Source organism: Setaria italica, chromosome I, assembly GCF_000263155.2.
Source record: "Setaria italica strain Yugu1 chromosome I, Setaria_italica_v2.0, whole genome shotgun sequence".
Lineage (NCBI taxonomy): Eukaryota > Viridiplantae > Streptophyta > Magnoliopsida > Poales > Poaceae > Setaria > Setaria italica.
Window position 1 is genome coordinate 7,490,322 of NC_028450.1, and position 18,543 is coordinate 7,508,864.

At 44.1% G+C, this 18,543-nt stretch overlaps 2 protein-coding genes, 1 long non-coding RNA gene and 1 pseudogene across 3 annotated transcripts; 3 read left to right on the forward strand and 1 right to left on the reverse strand.

Annotated features, from left to right (window-relative positions):
• The first annotated feature begins 341 nt into the window (after positions 1 to 341).
• LOC101779370 lies at positions 342 to 2,125 on the forward strand (annotated as a pseudogene).
• Positions 2,126 to 4,293: 2,168 nt separating this feature from the next.
• Positions 4,294 to 6,426, forward strand: LOC101778965 (receptor-like protein 2). The gene is made up of 2 exons (XM_022824314.1): positions 4,294 to 5,903; positions 6,036 to 6,426. The coding sequence occupies exons 1-2, from the start codon at positions 4,303 to 4,305 to the stop codon at positions 6,424 to 6,426; spliced, it is 1,992 nt and encodes a 663-aa protein (XP_022680049.1). The 5' UTR covers positions 4,294 to 4,302.
• Positions 6,427 to 13,401: 6,975 nt separating this feature from the next.
• On the reverse strand, positions 13,402 to 17,586 carry LOC111256390. The gene is made up of 2 exons (XR_002676460.1): positions 17,391 to 17,586; positions 13,402 to 13,952 (listed from the first exon to the last, which is right to left on the reverse strand). It is a non-coding gene; the product is annotated as an uncharacterized LOC111256390 (long non-coding RNA).
• On the forward strand, positions 13,952 to 17,365 carry LOC101778283 (receptor-like protein 2). Its single transcript, XM_004951761.4, has one exon. It carries the CDS (start codon positions 14,532 to 14,534, stop codon positions 16,725 to 16,727), a length of 2,196 nt encoding a protein of 731 aa, XP_004951818.1. The 5' UTR covers positions 13,952 to 14,531; the 3' UTR covers positions 16,728 to 17,365.
• Positions 17,587 to 18,543: the final 957 nt, after the last annotated feature.

The window sequence follows — 18,543 nt, forward strand, 5'->3', positions numbered from 1 at the left end:
AGCAGTAGGAAAAAAAGGACTGTTGATCTAAAGCTTCCTCCCGGACCTGAGGAGCCAGTGAAAGAGCTGAGAGTAAACGCATCCTGTCGAGAAAGATGTCTTCTCTCAGTCAAATACATAATCTGGGCCAAGAAGACTGAAGTTTATCATCCTTCAGCCAACCAGCTCTGTACACACAGTGCATAAGAAAATTGCCCAAGACATGACCTGCTAACATAAACTTCTTTGGTCAATACATGGACAATGGCAACACTTCAAATAAAAATTTGGCAGCTGCATTTATATTTCTGCGTAAGTACTGTTTAAAGGACTGGAGACAACTCTCCAAATTACTTGCAAGCTTTATACTTGATTTACTTCAGGTCCACTTCCACACAAGTAGTAGAGCATTCATATACATTGGTCACCGCTCCAAAATTACAAAGTGCCTACAGTTTCACGAGGAAAACCATGAAGCCAATACAAAAATCTTCATGCAGCAGCAATACCAGCAGGATAGCCATGAGAATATTTGGCTGTGCCCTTGTGATTCCTCTCTTCTTGGCCTCTCTTGCCATCTCATGCACAGAGCAGGAGAAGAGCTCCATGCTCCAGTTCATTACTGAGCTCTCCCAGGACGATGGACTTACTAGATCGTGGGACAATACCACGGATTGCTGCAAAATGGGAAGGGATTACCTGCAGCTCAGATAATACCGTCACTGGTATCTTCCTAGCTTCTCGGAGCCTTCAGGGGCACATCTCACCATCCCTTGGCAACCTCGCCGGCCTGCTACACTTGAACATGTCCCACAACTTGCTGTCCGGAGTCCTACCAATGGAACTGGTGTCCTCCAACAGCATCATTGTGCTCGACGTCAGCTTCAACCAACTCAGTGGAAATTTGCAGGAACTGCAATCTTCAACACTCCAACCTCTGCAGGTACTGAACATCTCAAGTAACTTGTTTAAAGGACGTTTTCCATCAACCACATGGCAGATGATGAAGAGTCTGGTTGCGCTTAATGCCAGCAACAACAGCTTTACTGGCCAGATACCAAGTAATTTATGTGTCAACGCCCCATCCTTAGCTGTGCTTCATCTCAGCTACAACCAATTTGCTGGAAGCATCCCTCCAGGACTCGGTAATTGCTCCATGCTGACTTCTCTCAATGCTGGGCATAATAACCTCAGCGGGACTCTTCCTGATGGACTATTCAATCTTACTTTGTTGGACCACCTCTCGTTTCCTAGCAATCAGTTAGAAGGATCGCTCTATGGCATCAGCAAGCTCATAAATCTGGGTACCCTTGATCTTGGAGGGAATAGTTTCAGTGGAAACATCCCAGACTCCATAGGTGAGCTCAAGATATTGGAAGAGCTCCATTTGGACCACAACAGCATGTCCGGGGAGCTTCCATCAACTCTAAGCAACTGTATAAATCTCATAATCATCAACCTCAAGAGCAATAGTTTCAGCGGAGAACTCACCAAAGTCAATTTCTCCAACTTACCCAATCTAAAAACATTGGATCTTTTGCGGAACAACTTCAATGGCACAATCCCAGAAAGCATCTATTCATGCAGCAATCTAACAGCACTGCGGTTATCTTCGAATATGCTCCATGGCCAGTTGTCAGAAAGTATTGGCAATCTGAAGGCCCTCACATTCCTATCACTTGTTAACAGCTCCATTTCGAATATCACAGGGGCACTTCAAATCCTAGGGAGTTGCAGAAATCTGACCACCTTGTTTATTGGGCACAACTTCTTTAACGAGGCCATGCCAGACGATGATACTATTGATGGTTTTGAGAATCTTCAGGTTCTTGCTTTGGATCATTGTTCATTATCTGGAAACATACCTTTTTGGTTATCAAAGCTCAGAAATTTGGAAGTGTTACTTTTGTATGGAAATCAACTGACTGGACCAGTGCCAGGCTGGATCAATAGCCTAAAGTTTCTATTCCATATAAACCTATCGAACAACAGCCTTACAGGGGAAATTCCAACTGCCTTAATGGACATGCTGATGCTAAAAGCAGATAAGATTGCACCAAAGGTCTTTGAGCTGCCTGTTTATAAGAGTAAATCGCTGCAATACCGAATGTCCATTTCTTTCTCCACGATGTTGAATTTGAGGCATCAATAAATTCACTGGTGTGATCCCTGAAAATATCGGTCAGTGAAAAACCCTCCTTTCACTCAATCTGAGGTACAACAATTTCATTGGAGCAATTCCCCAATCAATATGCAACCTCACAGACCTCGAGATGCTGGACTTGTCTAGCAACCATCTAACAGGTGCAATCCCGCCCGCACTGAACAATCTGCATTTCCTTTCGGAGTTCAATATCTCTAACAACGACTAGAAGGGCATATCCCAATCACCGGCCAGCTCAGCACGTTTCCAAGTTCTAGCTTCAAAGGGAACCCAAAGTTGTGTGGTCCTGTGCTTGCTCACCACTGTGGTTCAAAAGAAACAGTTTTCTCCCCAAAACAAACTAGCAATAAGGTAGAAAAGGTCATCTTTGCGATTGCCTTTGGTGCATTCTTTGTTGTGGGGGTGGTGTATGATCAAATAGTGTTATCAAGGTATTTTGGATAGTCCTAGACTGCTACTTCAAGTTACATCTGGGTTTAATAGGTCTAGCAATGGCTGCAGTCTACATTCTACAAGCCTCATCTAGTTGTAGAACCATATTTAGTTCATCTTCCGTTTTTCTTTAGTATTAGTACTGTATAACTACGTGACACAAATTGAATAAAAGCCATGTAAATGTGTCGGTAAAGTTGTTCCAATCCTGTGCAACTTTTAATCTCGCCATTTCATTTTAAAGGAAAAGGAACCTTCAAACTGTGCTAAACTAAATTTAGTAGTGTACAACTATAGAGTAAATAAGTTGAAATGTATCAGTAACCATAACTTGCAGAAAACAGCATACAGGTAAAAATACTTGGCAAATATACCTTCTTTCTAGCACATGAATTGGCTGGTAAACAGGCTCACAGGGACTGGGAGGGACATCAAACGAACAGATTAAAGGCAGAGAATACCAACGAAAACTTTAGCAATCAGGTGCTCTCTTCTCTGGCTTCGCATGCCCCATTTTCCCCCCACATCCGCAAGGTTATGGCGCTACTTTGGATGTACCTCAGGGTCGGGGGGTGCGTGGTGCAGGACAGGAATCCGTCCGCCGGGGACGCCGCCGCCGCCGTTCCGCGACGCCGCCATTGCTTTTTTTTAAAAAAATAAAAAAAATCCTTTGAATGGAGAAGCCGCCACTGCTACGGCCTACGGACGGTGCTGCTCCGCGTTGCGTCCGCGCCTGGGTAGAAAACACACAGGAAGCTGAGGTGAGTTGGGCCGCAGAAGCGCAGAACTTTGAGATTGGGCCGTAGAAGTTGAATGTTTGGGCCGAAGTTTTGCCCCCAAACATAGCAAAGTTGTGGCTGGTGGCAACAGAAAATATGACCAACAAATTGTTTCTTTTTAGAAAGTGACCAACAAAATGTTAGCCACAAGTATGAAAAAGTTGGAAAAAAAACCCCCGAGTATACGACGTGTAGAGAGCTTGGTGCCAATAAAGTGTGGCATCCCATGTAAACCATCTTCATCGTCAATACCACATATTGGACATAGATGCTGAATTTTCTAAACGCCTTCACTTTTACTATTCTTCTAAGTTACATCATTTGCTAACTCCCGTTCCCCCATGAATTTCCTACATGTTGATCAGTAGTGAAATACAGACATGAGCCAAATTGCATGCATTCTTCACAGAGGCAATACGAAAGTTCAGGTACGCCCCTGATCTCCTTCAACCCTCACTGCATGCCACTTGCTAGTTGCTACCATCCCGTATTCCCGTCACCTCCTCCCATTGCCACCATCGGCATCTTGCCAGTTGCCTTTGTCATCTCTCCTCCAAGCCCGCCCCTTGGACCCCGTACTCTAATCTAACCCCCAAAATCTGGGACCAAAACTTGGATGAATTCTTAGGCGATTGGGAATCAAATAGGGACAAAAAAAATGGGCAGGTGCCCGTCCCTCCAAAGCATGAAAGATTAAGCCAAAGGCCTAATCAAGGGTTAACTAGTGCAAGTGTCAAGTTGTAGAATTAGCACCAGCATTATTAACTAGACATTCCAGATATCCTTTATAGAATAAACAAGTAAACGCATTAATTGGGCAAGTATATATATTACTCTAAGAACAGCTGTTCAGCAACTAGTACCTTGCATTGTATATTTGTATCCTACAGTTAGTGCCTTCTCCTGTGGGGGAGAGTTCTGTTAGACTGGCAGAAGCACAGGGTCGCCATGTCTTCCTTTGGCCTCGCCATTGCGCTGCTGCTGCTGCTGCTGCTCTGCTTGACCTCTCCAGTCCTCTCATGCACCAGCCAGGAGAAAGGCTCCCTCCTCCGGTTCCTCGCCGGGCTATCGCGGCGCGGCGGCCTGCCGGCGTCGTGGCGCAGCAGCACGGATTGCTGCTCGTGGGAAGGCATCGCTTGCGACGGCGACGGCGGCGCTGTCGTTGAGGTCTCCCTGGCGTCGAGAGGCCTCGAAGGGCGCATCTCACCGGCCCTCGCCAACCTCACCGGGCTGTTGCGCCTCAATCTGTCCCACAACTCCATCACCGGCCGCCTCCCGCCGGAGCTGTTGTCCTCCGGCAGCATCGTCGTCCTCGACGTGAGCTTCAACAGCCTCGGTGGAGGTTTGGGGGAGCTACCATCTTCAACGCCTGACCGGCCGCTGCAGGTACTGAACATCTCGAGCAACATGTTCACAGGGATGTTTCCGTCAACGGCATGGGAGAAAACAAGGAGCCTGGTTGCGATCAACGCGAGCTACAACAGTTTTACTGGGGAGATGCCTTCTTCTTTCTGCATCAGCTCGCCGTCATTCGCCTCGCTAGACGTTTGCAACAACAAGTTCAGTGGCAGTATCCCCACCAGGCTAGGCAAATGCTTTGGGCTTCAAGTGCTCAGGGCTGGCCAGAACAATCTCAGTGGGACGATCCCAGATGAAGTGTTCAACGCTTCCTTGTTGGAGCACCTCTCATTGCCAAACATTGGATTAGAAGGAAAGTTTGATGGTGAAAATGTGATCAAGCTTCAGAATCTGGCTGTCATTGACCTTGGAGGAAACCAGTTCAGTGGAAAGATTCCGGATTCCATAGGCCAGCTCAAGAGATTACAGGAGCTCCATTTGGACTGCAACAATTTGTCTGGGGAGCTGCCAGCATCTCTAGGGACCTGCACAGATCTCAAAATCGTCAATCTCAAAGGCAACAACCTCAACGGGCAGCTTCGGCAGGTCAATTTCTCCACCATGCTCAATCTGCAAGTTTTGGATCTTATGTTGAACAGCTTTACTGAAGAAATTCCAGAAAGCATCTACTCATGCAGCAATCTGACCGCGCTGCGCCTGTCTTCTAATAACTTCAGTGGGCAGTTGTCACCAAGAATAGGCAATCTGAAGTCCCTCTCATTTCTATCACTTGCCAACAATTCTTTTGCGAATATCACAAATACACTTCATGTGCTCAAGAACTCCAGGAAACTCACCACTTTGCTCATGGCGAACAACTTCATTGGTGAGAGGATACCAGATGACCTAACAGTAGATGGATTTGAGAACGTGCAGATTTTAACCCTAGATGGTTGTTCGTTGTCTGGTAATTTACCTCTTTGGTTATCAAAGCTTACTAGTTTGAGGATTTTAGATTTGTCTAACAATCAACTGACTGGATCAATACCAGCATGGATCAAGAACCTAAACTTTCTCTACTATCTAGATTTATCAAACAACAACCTTTCAGGAGAACTCCCAACAGCATTGATGGAGATGCCAGTGTTACAGTCAGAAAATTTTCAGGACAATTTGGATAACAGGGCATTTGAACTCACTGTTTACATAGGGTCATTTGCATACCGTACGCTCTATAACTTCCCCACAGTGCTAAAGCTTGGAAGAAATAAGTTCAGGGGTGCAATCCCTCCAGAGATTGGTAGGCTAAAATTTCTCCAGGTGCTTAACTTGAGCTCCAACAGTTTCTCTGGAGAGATCCCACAGCCGATCTGCAACATCAAGACATTGCAGGTGCTCGACTTGTCAAGAAATCATCTAACTGGTGAAATCCCTCAATCTTTGAACGAACTGAACTTTCTAGCAGAGTTCAATGTTTCTAACAACGACCTAGAAGGGCCTGTTCCAACTGGAGGCCAGTTTGACGCATTTGCAAAGTCTAGTTTCGGCGGAAACCCAAAGCTATGTGGCAGTAGCCTTGCTATAACTTGTGGTTTTTCAGCAGACGCGCCTCTGGCTTCCATCCTCTCAGCAAAACCATTAATCGACAAGACCGTCTTTGTGATTGCCTTTAGTGCGTTCTTTAGTGTTGGAGTGCTGTATGATCAGATGGTCTTATCAAGGTTTTTTGGCTAGTCCTACTCCAGTTATCATGTTGGGTGAACTCATAGTACCGGACGCCTGACCGGTACCACTTGTTCGGTACTAAATGCCACACCATTTAATACCGGCCAAAATGCCTGGTACTGGGCCATTTAGTACCGGCCGGTAGTAACAACCGGTACTAAACTGCGAGACACATCGCGCTGTACCGGTCAGTACTAAATGATTATTCTTTTTTTCCTTTCGTTTTAATTCATGGGTTGGTTAGTATTCGTATTAGTGTAGAATATCCATTTGCGTATAGTAATAATATTACGCTAATATATATATATATTGTATTATATTATATTATATATATATATATATTGATCTATAGTAAAGTTTACATATATTATATTTATACAATTTATATACATTTCAAATATTACAAGTTTTCCAAATATGCACTACGCGTAGTATTCCGAGTCCCTGATTGGATGAAGTTGACCCACACTTGTTCCATCGTAATAGAATTCTCCCTTTGGATTTACGACCTCCTCTAAAAAGAATCAACATAGTTGTTCTTGAATTGTCCTGAGTCATTCTGGGGCGATGAGATCTTATCTCATTTCAGCAATTATGTCATGTGCAAATTAACATCATCATTTTAAACCATTATATGTGCATATTGAAAAATATTGAAATTGATATGAATTGTGTTTACGTACTTAGTGTTTTTGGTCCCTGCCTTTCTTGGGATCTACAATGTCATGGATGAAATCACAACAGTAGTATCCACATAAGTTGATTTCATCCTCCTGCCTCAAACACTAAATATAGAAAAAGTAGTTATGAAATATTCAAGCAGCCATGGTTTTTAAAGAAATGACATGCACTAGATGTCCGATTTGAAATCATATCGGAAAGTTATCCCTGATATGAAGTTCTTCCTTGAACAGTCCTGGGTGTTTTTTTTATGAAGCAAGCCTATACCCTATTAAGCGCGTTTACGAGGCTTGGTTACTCTGCTTTTGGTTTCCTCTTCGGGTCCCGCACTGTGACATGGCTTCAATCAATCTCGATAACAAGCAGTATCCATTGGAACTTATTCATATACATACACACACGCAATGTTAGATATACTTATTATTAACTTGAATGGATGATGAAAAAAAGGGATGAATGTACGGCAAAAGTATGTATTGCATGTGATGCTATTTATCTAGGAAGTTGAAAATAGTCTTCATGGTCCGATTTGGCCATTTCATTAAGCATTCCTCGTTTATAATATGCGGGTCCATGAAGCCAACATGATAGTATTTTTTTTCTCCGGCAATGTTGAATCTCCATCCTGCATGATACAAAATAAAAGAGGGGATAAGACAGCGCACAATTAATGTAGGAGCTAGGATGTACATATCAGAGCAAACACTTACAGAACCCATGCACTGATGAGGGACTTGTCAAGGACGTCTTGATGGTACAAGTACCATAGACTTTCAAACTCAATCCATATGTCATCTGGCCCTCGAAAGTAATCATGATCTGAACCCAAGCAGCGAACATGATCCGTCCATCTGCAGCTACCTCCATGTACCATTTATGAAATGGATACATTTTTGTTTGCAGGTGAGGCATTAACTGTGGCCGCACAAGAGGTTCCCCCAACTTAAACTCCCATTTACTAGCACCTGGGTGAGTTTCGATATCGTCCCCCCTAGGAGTTGCTCTTTTGTGAGATTGGTCTCAGCAGTCCATTGAGCTAGAATCTCAACTTCTTTTGAAAGCACTTTGAGTGGATCGATCGATTGTTGATATTGTTCTCCAAGCTGGGGAATGGTGGACCATGATCTTTTTTCTTCTCAAATGCCTTTGTGATTGAGCAATTATAGTCCAAGATGGGTTCATTCACCACTTTTTCAACCACCAGGGATTTAAAGTATTTCTTCGTTGCTTCATCAATTGGTGGTTCCTCGGGCTTCTTCTTTCGCTCGAAGTGAGCAGCAACCTCATCCATAGATATCTGTTGGGTGTCTCAGCTTCTTATCTTGCTTACATTTTTCTTTGTGCCATCGCATCAACTTAGCATCACCTTGTTTCTAAACAAGCGTTTTAACCGTGGTATTACAGAGAAATACCACATCAATTTGCTGGAACTCTCTTCTTGACAGGCTGCCCCTCAATATCATCAGGGTCATCTCACCTGATCTTATACCGCAATGCCTCACAAATAGGACAAGCATCCAATTTCTCATATTCCTCGCCGCGATAAAGGATACAATCATTAGGACATGCGTGTATCTTCTGTATATCCAATCCTAGAGGGCAAACAACCTTTTTTGCTTCATATGTGGTTGAGGGCAGTTTGTTACCCTCGGGAAGCATGTTCTTTACGATTTTCAATAGCTCCCCAAATCCTTTATCGGTCACACCATTTGTTACCTTCCACTGCATCAATTCTAGTGTGCTACCCAACTTTTTGTGGCACTATTTGCAATCGGGGTACAATAACTTTTTTGTGATCCTCCAACATCTTCTCAAATTTCTTTGTCTCCTTCGCATTTTCGGAGTCTTTCTTTACATCTAGCACGGGGTGAGCTTTTCATCGCCGGTGCCGGACCATTCTCCCCCACCGTGTCCTCCGTCGTCTACCCGCAGCGTCGAGGCACCGGCCGCTAGGGATCCAGGTTGCCACCCAGCACGGCAGCCGGGATCCGAGCTCGTGGCGGCCGCTATCTTCATCGTGGCACCCCCTGCCTGCCAACTTGAGCAAGAGGTCCTCACTCAGATCTCCCATCCGCCACATCCTGGCCCTGCCGCAACCATAGCCTGAGGAAGCCCCCGCATTTAGATCCAGGTTTTTTTGTAGCAGTTTTACCACCATAGGGTTCTTGCTCAAGCGGATATTTTTGTAGCGATAGTGGTGGTGCTGGTTTGGGTGCTTAACATAAGTACTTTCAATTCCTTCGCGATTGAGTGTGGGACATCTCTGAACCTTTGTAGCATTTGTAGGGTTGGTTCTAGTATTAGGGTGCTCACCTTTTGTATTTGTGCTTTTTATCTTCTCTAAATTTTGTCGGCTTGGTTTAGTTTCATATGTGCCATGGTACTCTATCCTAGTTTTAATCCGTTTCAAGCTCTTTGGGTTGAAATTGCCTGAATAACTAGAAATTTTCCTAATATACTATACTATATTCATAGTCAATGCTCTATTCCTGGTACAAATAAATACTTTTTTTGGTACTCTAGCAGCTTCAAATGCTACTAGTTTGGTGGCTTGAAATGTGTAGTATTTTTTTCTAAAATATACAAGTCAACATGATTCTACAATGTTGTTGTTGCACTGGTGCTTCACCACTGTGTTATCCTCGTGCTTTTAGCTTGATGCTCATGTGTTTTCTCATATAGATATTTCACCACTGGTTCTAAATTTCAGATATTTCCATACAGAAGGAGCAGCTCATGTGTTTGCTCATAACAAAAGATCAAATGTTTTGATTTCCCTTCCCTGTTGAGGTCTTTGTTCGATGTAAGTAGAACATCACAAACTTTAGGCAAGTTTTATGGGCTTAGTAACTAAATTCTAGTACTCAAACAACTTGATATGCTACTGGTTTGGTGAATTGAAATGTGTAGTAGGTTGTTTCTGAAATATACAAGACATGTGTTTTACATTGTGTTGCTGCACTGGTGCTTCACCACTGTGTTACCTCATGGTTTTGCTTGCTGCTAATTTTGACATAAACTTCTCTAAATTTTTATTGGATTAGTAACTAAATTCTGGTACAATGTTCAGTGCAAATTTGAAGCATTGATCTGACAATAATTTCTTTTGCACATATGCAGTTCTCTGTAGGGAGCCTCCTTCCAGTACACTCTTGTCCTTCGCAATGGTGCCCACACTGGCATCGTCATCCACTTCTTCGTGCTCTCCCCCACCAGCCTGTCCATACAATCTCCATTACAAACGCGCCAAGACAACTGCTAAGGCAAGTGACATGTTCATTACGTACTGAGTTTGTCTACTTTTATGTCTCCTGCGTTTTCTACTTTGTTAAAATAAAATTGGAGCTCCTACCTACTCAAACTATGCATTGTACAACTGGGCTCAGATGGCTAGCAGTCGTGCCAATTGGGATGAGGCAACAACGAAAACATTCCTCGACCTCTGCATTGCTGAGAAGAATCAACTGAATTAGAGCAACAAGTGCCTAACTAAGTTGGGATGGCAACACATCTACCGCAACTTCAAACAACAAACTGGTCTAACTTTAGGCAGCAAGCAGCTGCAGAACAAGCTGAGCACCATGCGAAGGTCATTCATGAATTAGAGGGACATGCAAGTCCAATCAGGCCTAGGCCGTGACAAACATACTGGTGGCGTTGCAGCTGATTCCACTTTTTGGGCTACCGACAAAGGGGTACGTGCTGTCACCTTTGCAATACTTCTTGTTCATTCAATTCGAGCAACAATTTTTTTCAAACATATATTGTTGTGACCTGCAGGAAACTAGTGTTGGTGCTGCCCAGATGAGTACTGCTAAACCACCCCCGTTCCTTGACGAACTTTACACGCTATTCGGCCACACCACCCAAGATAGGGGGACCTTGCTAACTGCAGGAGGTGTCCGTGAGGCAACACCTAGTGTGGGGACCGAGGATAATCCAGCAGACATGTATCTAGACCCCATGGCTGCTAGCAGTGCTCGTAATATGTCTCAAAGGCCTACCCGGGAGGAAGTTGTTGACAGTCCTCCGAAAAAGAAAAGTGGCAATTTGGAGCGTTAGAGAACTCTCCAAAATTGTAGCTACGAGAAGCCAAAAACGTCTCAGCCGTGAGCAAGAGGAGTTGGACCATGCAATGCGACTTCTAGAAGAAGATGGTATCGAGGAGGGGTCTCATCTGTACTGCAATGTACAGATGCAATGTATCGAAGGGCCTTCACGAAGATGAAAACTAGAGAGGGTCGCCTGCATTGGATTCAATTCAACTGGGAGAGGGAGAACAAGTAGTCCAGTTTGGCATGCGTTGGTTTTATTGTAGTATTGTGTAATGATGGTAGAGAACAATGTCTTAGCATGTAATGTGGCCTCTGGCCTGAACAATGTGTTGTGTGTGACGTCTAATTTTCCAAGTTAAATGTGGTCCGTGATTTACATTGCATGTGCATCTATTTCATTCTTACGTGAAAACGCATGTGATTTACATTGCATGTTCATCAGTGACAAAGAAGTTTGATCTTGCTTTTCATTGTGCCTTTACTAGGAAGGTGTGGAGGACCATTGAGGACCTATCCAGCCATCCAGGGAGGAGGACAGGGAGAACATGGAAGTTCCTTGACAGGTTTGAAATAGTTTGTTCTATAACTTGTGGTGGAACTTTTACTTTATAGACTTATGACTGAACCATTAAAGTCTATTATGTGCATAGGTTGCTTGCATTATAAGCAGCGCTGAGGAATCAAACAGCGACACTGGTAGTGATGGCGAGGGTAGCAACAACTGTAGCAGCATATGCAGCTGCGAGCAGAAGTCCAGCTCCTGTGGTGAACCCGCCCGTGGAGTTGCCACGGATGATCGGACATCAATGGGTGGAGCTGAATATGCGGGAAAGTTGGAGGTGCTATGACAATTTTCATATGCATCCTGACGCATTCCTTCGATATCTTAGTTAATTATCGTGGGCTGGAATCAACACAAGGGGTCGAATCTATCAAGATTTTAACTATATTCATCTGGGCTTGTGGGACACAACAGGCTTCTTGATAGATTAGAGATAAATTTGAGCGGTCATTGGACACAGTTAGTAGGAAGATGGCTCATGTGACAGATGTCATGTTCTCATTCGCACATACGGTTATCGCTCCAAAGGACCCGTCGTACTCCAAGGTTAATCATAGGCTCAACCCATATGCACCATTCTTTGATGGGTGCATAGGTGCTTTAGATGGAACTTACGTTCCCATACAAATCGAGCGTGAGTCACGTTTGGACTTCATTAATAGGAAAGGGTGGTCAAGCTTTAATGTGTTAGCCATAGTGGATATGGACATACGGTTCACATATGTAGGAGCGGCGAGGGCGGGGTCCAGTCATGACATGGCGATGTTGAGGGACTGTATGGAGACACCAAATTACCCACATCCACCTCCAGGTATGTTAGTTGGCTAATTACATCCATGAAGCAACAATTGTAAAAGTGTTGCACTAATAGTGAATATGTTTGATGTTGTGTAGAAAGGTACTATCTGGTGGACTTGGGTTACACAGTTCGTGAAGGCTATCTGGGGCCATATCGCAGTACGAGGTACCATCTAGAGGAGTTTAGCCGAAGAGCGGCTGAAAGTTTGGAGGAGAAATTCAACTTCCACCATTCGAGTCTCGCAATGTTGTGGAACGAGCATTTGGCGTGCTCAAATCGAGGTGGCATATTTTGCGAGAAGTACCATTCTATGATCGAGAGAGCCAAATGAAGATCATTATTACTTGCTTTGCACTCCACAATTATTTGTTGGACCATGCCGATGCAAGTACTGCAGATAGGAATATGGCGCGAACTCCGGATTACGCCGTGTCCGCATGGGTGGCAGCAAATGCTACACCTCATATGGATCGCAGCAGGAATCTCCTCGATGTAGTTAACAGGTATGACTGGTTTTGGATTTTGCTTCTATACAAGTTTGCATAGATGTTGGTGATGACTGATGGCTATGCCAAAATGGGTACATGCAGGTGGTGACAGCAAATTTTGACATCTAGGCAGCCAGGTAGTGGATATTTGAGCATGCAGACCCTAGCAATGGTACTAGATGCCTCGCTGGTGCCTCCCTGTAATGTTCTATGTCTATGTATGTTTGTTTCTGCTATATATGTTGTATGTCAAGTAATTTGTGCGGAATTTTTTAATATAATGAACTGTTAGTAGAACGGCACTGATTCATTGACTATTGATATGGTGATGGCGGGTTACTTTGATTGGTTGGTCTGTGTTTGCGTCAAAAAATTAAAATCAATTGCACATGTTCCCGCTAAAAATTTGAATTCGATTGCGGCATCCCGCAGTACAAGCCAGCTACAAAGAAGCAGTACATGGAGCGCAGCTGCAAAGCAGAAGCAGCAGCCAACAACCAGAAGCAGCAGCCAACAGCCGGAAGCCAGCAACGCAGCCAGCCAAGCAGCTGCCGAACGGGGTCTGGGTTTCTCTTAGCAACTTTTTTTCCCAATACGCAGGAGAGCTGCACATTTTTTATTAAGATGAAGAAATTAGAGTTTTACAACAAAATGAGCTAGGGCTCATGCAAAGCATTAGTCATCGTAGATGCCCAAAGAAAAACAACCAGAAAGCTAGTCCCTGTTACTCTCCCTTCGTACTTTGCAACCGGTGAGCTCCTGCTTGTATCCAGAGATATTTGTAGCCAGTTGCTAAGAGAAAAGACGCGAGTTTTATCGGGACAATTGTTCCTTATCGATATTCATGTAGTCAAGAGCCTGCCGACTCTCTTGACTCTGACATCAACCACTGCTTTTAGCGTAGCCGAAAACATGGCCTCGACTTCAAAAGGAAGTGCAAACATTCGCTGCTGTAATCAAGCCAAGTGATCTGTCAACGAATGATAATGATAATACAAAGTCGGCACCAGCTGTAGGGCAAAACAAAAGGTGCTCCAGACTATGGAGCCACTGAAGGAACAGCAAGTAAACGGATCAAGTCAAAAAGCTCTCTTCTCTCCATCAAAATCATTGACTTGTATATGCAGAGTAAAACTATCGCCTAAAATTCTATGATCTCGAGGAACATATTTTCTGCAAACAGTACCTCTGAACTATTGTCAGTAGCAAAGTTCCAAAATGGAAATTTGGCAGATGAATAAAATATTTATTTGTAGCCTTGTAGGTAATTTCGATGCAAACATAATCTTTGGCTGACTTTCAGTGCAGTACTGGTACCGATGTAAACATACTCTTTTGTCATTCTCGAACGATAGCAATAGACAGGTCCATGATATCGGCCAACACTTCCTGCTTCTTTTGACATCAAGGCCGGTCAAGTCAAATTTTGAAGATAGCACACAGGCCGAGGACTAGACAAATTTTGAAGTGGCTTGCCATCTCCCACATGTTCAATACTTTGATTACTTAAAGGGCAAACGTCTCCAAATATGCACATTGGAAAATCATTCCTCCCAACCATAGCCTGCAAGAACACTCCCCATAGTGTCACTAGAGAACTCATGAAGCTAATATGCAACAGCAAAGCCAGTAGGTTAGCCATACCAATACTTGGTTTTGCCCTAGTGTTAATTCTCTCATTGGCCTCTCCTACCACCTCATGCACCGAGCAGGAGAAGAGCTCCTTGCTCCAGTTCGTCGCTGAGCTCTCCGACCACGGTGGCCTCACTAGTTCGTGGAAGAATGACACAGATTGTTGCAAATGGGAGGGGGTAGCCTGCAGTTCCAACCGGACGGTGACTGATGTTTCCCTGGCTGCCAGAGGTCTTCAGGGGCACATCTCACCGTCCCTTGGCAACCTCACCGGCCTTCTGCGCTTGAACTTGTCCAACAACATGCTCTCTGGAGGCTTACCGGAAGAGCTGGTGTACTCGAACAGCATCATTGTCCTCGATGTCAGCTTCAACCAACTCAATGGAGGTTTGCAGGAGCTGCAATCTTCAACCCTCAGACCTCTGCAGGTGCTGAACATCTCAAGCAACTTCTTTACTGGAAGGTTTCCTTCCACCACATGGGAAGTGATGAAAAGTCTGGTTGCACTCAATGCCAGCAATAACAGCTTTACTGGTCAGATACCAACCATGTACTGTGTCAGTGCACCATCCTTTGCTTTGCTTGATCTCAGCTATAACCAATTCAGTGGAAATGTCCCTCCAGGACTCCGTAATTGCTCCATGCTGACATCTCTCAGTGCTGGGAGCAACAACCTCAGTGGGAATCTTCCTGATGAACTCTTCAACCTCATCTTGTTGGAGCACCTCTCTTTTCCTAACAATCAGTTAGAAGGATCGCTCAGCGGCATCAGCAAGCTTAAAAATCTGGTCACCCTTGATCTTGGAGGGAATAATCTCAATGGAAATGTACCAGACTCCATTGGTGAACTCAAGAGATTAGAGGAGCTCCATTTGGACCACAATAACATATCTGGGGAGCTTCCATCCACTCTAAGCAACTGCACAAATCTCATGATTATCGACCTCAAGAGTAACAGTTTCTGTGGAGAACTCAGCAATGTCAATTTCTCCAACTTACCCAATTTAAAAATCTTAGATCTTTTGCGGAACAACTTCAATGGACCAATTCCAGAAAGCATCTATTCATGCTCCAATCTAACAGCACTGCGGCTATCTTCGAATATGCTCCATGGCCAGTTGTCAGAAAGTATTGGCAATCTGAAGTCCCTCACATTCCTATCACTTGTTAACAGCTCCATTTCAAATATCACAGGGGCACTTCAAATCCTAGGGAGTTGCAGAAATCTGACCACCTTGTTTATTGGGCACAACTTCTTTAACGAGGCCATGCCAGAGGATGATACTATTGATGGTTTTGAGAATCTTCAGGTTCTTGCTTTGAATCATTGTTCATTATCTGGAAACATACCTTTTTGGTTATCAAAGCTCAGAAATTTGGAAGTGTTACTTTTGTATGGAAATCAACTGACTGGATCAGTACCAGACTGGATCAACAGCCTAAACTTCCTATTCCATGTAAACCTATCAAACAACAGTCTTATAGGGGAAATTCCGACAGCCTTAGTGGACATGCCGATGCTAAAAGCAGATAAGATTGCATCAAAAGCCTTTGAGCTTCCTGTTTATAAGAGTCAATCACGACAATTCCGTATGCCTATTTCTTTCTCTACGACACTGAATTTAGGCATGAATAACTTCAGTGGTGTGATCCCCGAAGAGATTGGTCAGTTGAAAGCGCTCCTTTCACTCTTTTTGGGCTACAACAAATTAACTGGACCAATCCCACAATCGATCTGCAACCTCACAAACCTCGAGGCGCTGGACTTGTCTAGCAACCATCTAACAGGAGCAATCCCGACCGCACTAAACAATCTGCATTTCCTTTCTAAGTTCAATATATCCAACAACGACCTAGAAGGGCCTATCCCGACAACCGGCCAGCTGAGCACATTTCCAAGTTCTAGCTTTGATGGGAATCCAAAGTTGTGTGGTCCTATGCTTGCCCACCACTGTGATCTGGCAGAAGCAATTTTCTCCGCAAAACATAAAGGCGACAAGGTCGAAAAGGTCATCTTTGCGATTGCCTTCGGTGCGTTCTTTTGTGTAGGAGTGCTGTACGACCAGATAGTATTATCAAAGTTTTTTGGCTAGTGCTAATTCAGTTTACACATCAGTATGTGATGATTTTGGCTTCAAATTTTGCCTCCACTAGTTGTGAAACCATATCTAGCTCATATTCAGAGTTACCAAAAAAAAAGTAACTGGAAGACTGAAGGTGACCCCTTTGGTAATGTTAAAGTGTGTAACCATGTGCCGTTTAAGTTGAACTGAAACAATCTAAATACTTATTAATTCGGTACATGAACGGTGAATCTTGTTGCCTTGATGGGATCCTGTGTAACTTTAATCTTGTGATTCAATTTACTACAGGAAAATAATATACTTAAAAATGCTAAATTGGATAATATAATCATTCGGGCAAACTAGGTGAAAATGTTTGGCTGTGGTGGAGTTTGAGTGGTACAGCCACGTTAATGTCCCAATTCAACCGGCTGGAGGTTGTTATTGAGTTGAGTGTTGCGGCCGTCGTGTTGATAAATCCCATCCAACCGGTCAACAGCACAGCAATAAAAATCTTGGCCAACAAGACAAACTTACGTTTGGCCAGAAAAATTGGCACGAAAGCAGGTATGCTAGCGCCCAGGGAGAGAAAACAGCTGAACTTTTCTGGATCAGGTAGTTCATCACAACATCCCACAGAGTTTCCGCATCCACAATTTAACATCACCAAAAATTTCGCAACTAAGGATGTACCTCCGGAGAGCGTGGGCGTGGCACAGGACCTGATGCCCAACTCTGGCAGCCGTCCGCCGCGGCCGTCACTGCTGCGCGCGGCGCCGTCTCGCCGCGTATTGCTGCTCCGCCGCCCCGCGTCGCCTCCGGAGCGGAGGGCGACGAGACGGCTCCTGGCTGGGCTTGGAAATGAGTTGGGCCGCAGACGTGTGGAACGTGTGAGAGTCGGGCCGTAAAAGCTTCACGTTGGGGCCGAGAAAGTGAGGCCCTAGAAGATTTCAGGGAATGACTTCGAGGGAAACATGATTGCGCTATTATTTCCAGTTCACATAGGGGTTTGTTACGACTTTGGTTGCTCAGGTTCCACAAAATTCTCCAATCCAACAAATTTAGCTCATACTCAGGTTCAGAATAATCTCAAGAGATTCATAATGAAACCTGATAGCTGATCCTTTCGCTGACGTTCTAAAAGTGTGAGACCTAAACGTTCCAAATACTAACAATATTGTCAGCATCCTGTATAGCTTTAACATCTCTGTTTATCTTACATCCTGAAAAAATATTGCATTTAAGCCATGCCGAATTTAATAGTGAACAAAATAAATATATTGCTTCGTTTGCCATAATCTGTAGTACACACCACATCAACTGGGAAAACAGAATCTGTGCCAAGCAAAATCATATTTTGCACAAACTTCCACAGAAATACTGTTGTTTTGAATTTTGGAGACTGCAATATCCTAACCAATGTAGATAAATGTTGAGACAGCAGATTCGCGTATGAGTTTCATGAGAGCACGATGAGCACAGGTCGACAAAGGGGACACACACCCTCACTCAAGTGGAATTGAATTCCACAGATATTCCTAATCTCACCAATGTAGGTGATGTAAGGTCACTGTGACCATGGTGGTTCAAGGTCAAGGATATTTTCTCATCTTCCATTTCCTTCCGCCGTGACCGAAAAAAGCATGTTACGGATAACTCGTGGGTACCAAATCTGCGAATATTCGTAGGAAAAGAGAAACCGATGAATTGGGAAGATAAAGATTCTGAAAAAGAAAAGGACAGGAGGAAGATCAAGAGGAAGAAGAAAAGAATCGAATTCGCTATGCCAACTGGACTACTCACTTTCTCTCCCTTTGGCGTATGATCCGCGGATGGCCAATTTTGC

Excerpts from the sequence above, each read along its gene's own strand:
- LOC101778283 (XM_004951761.4), top strand. The coding sequence starts at position 14,532 with ATGCACATTGGAAAATCATTCCTCCCAACCATAGCCTGCAAGAACACT.
- LOC101778965 (XM_022824314.1), top strand. The coding sequence starts at position 4,303 with ATGTCTTCCTTTGGCCTCGCCATTGCGCTGCTGCTGCTGCTGCTGCTC. Across the intron at positions 5,904-6,035 it reads GAACTCACTGTTTACATAGG|TTTCTCTGGAGAGATCCCAC; the intron begins GTCATTTGCATA and ends GAGCTCCAACAG.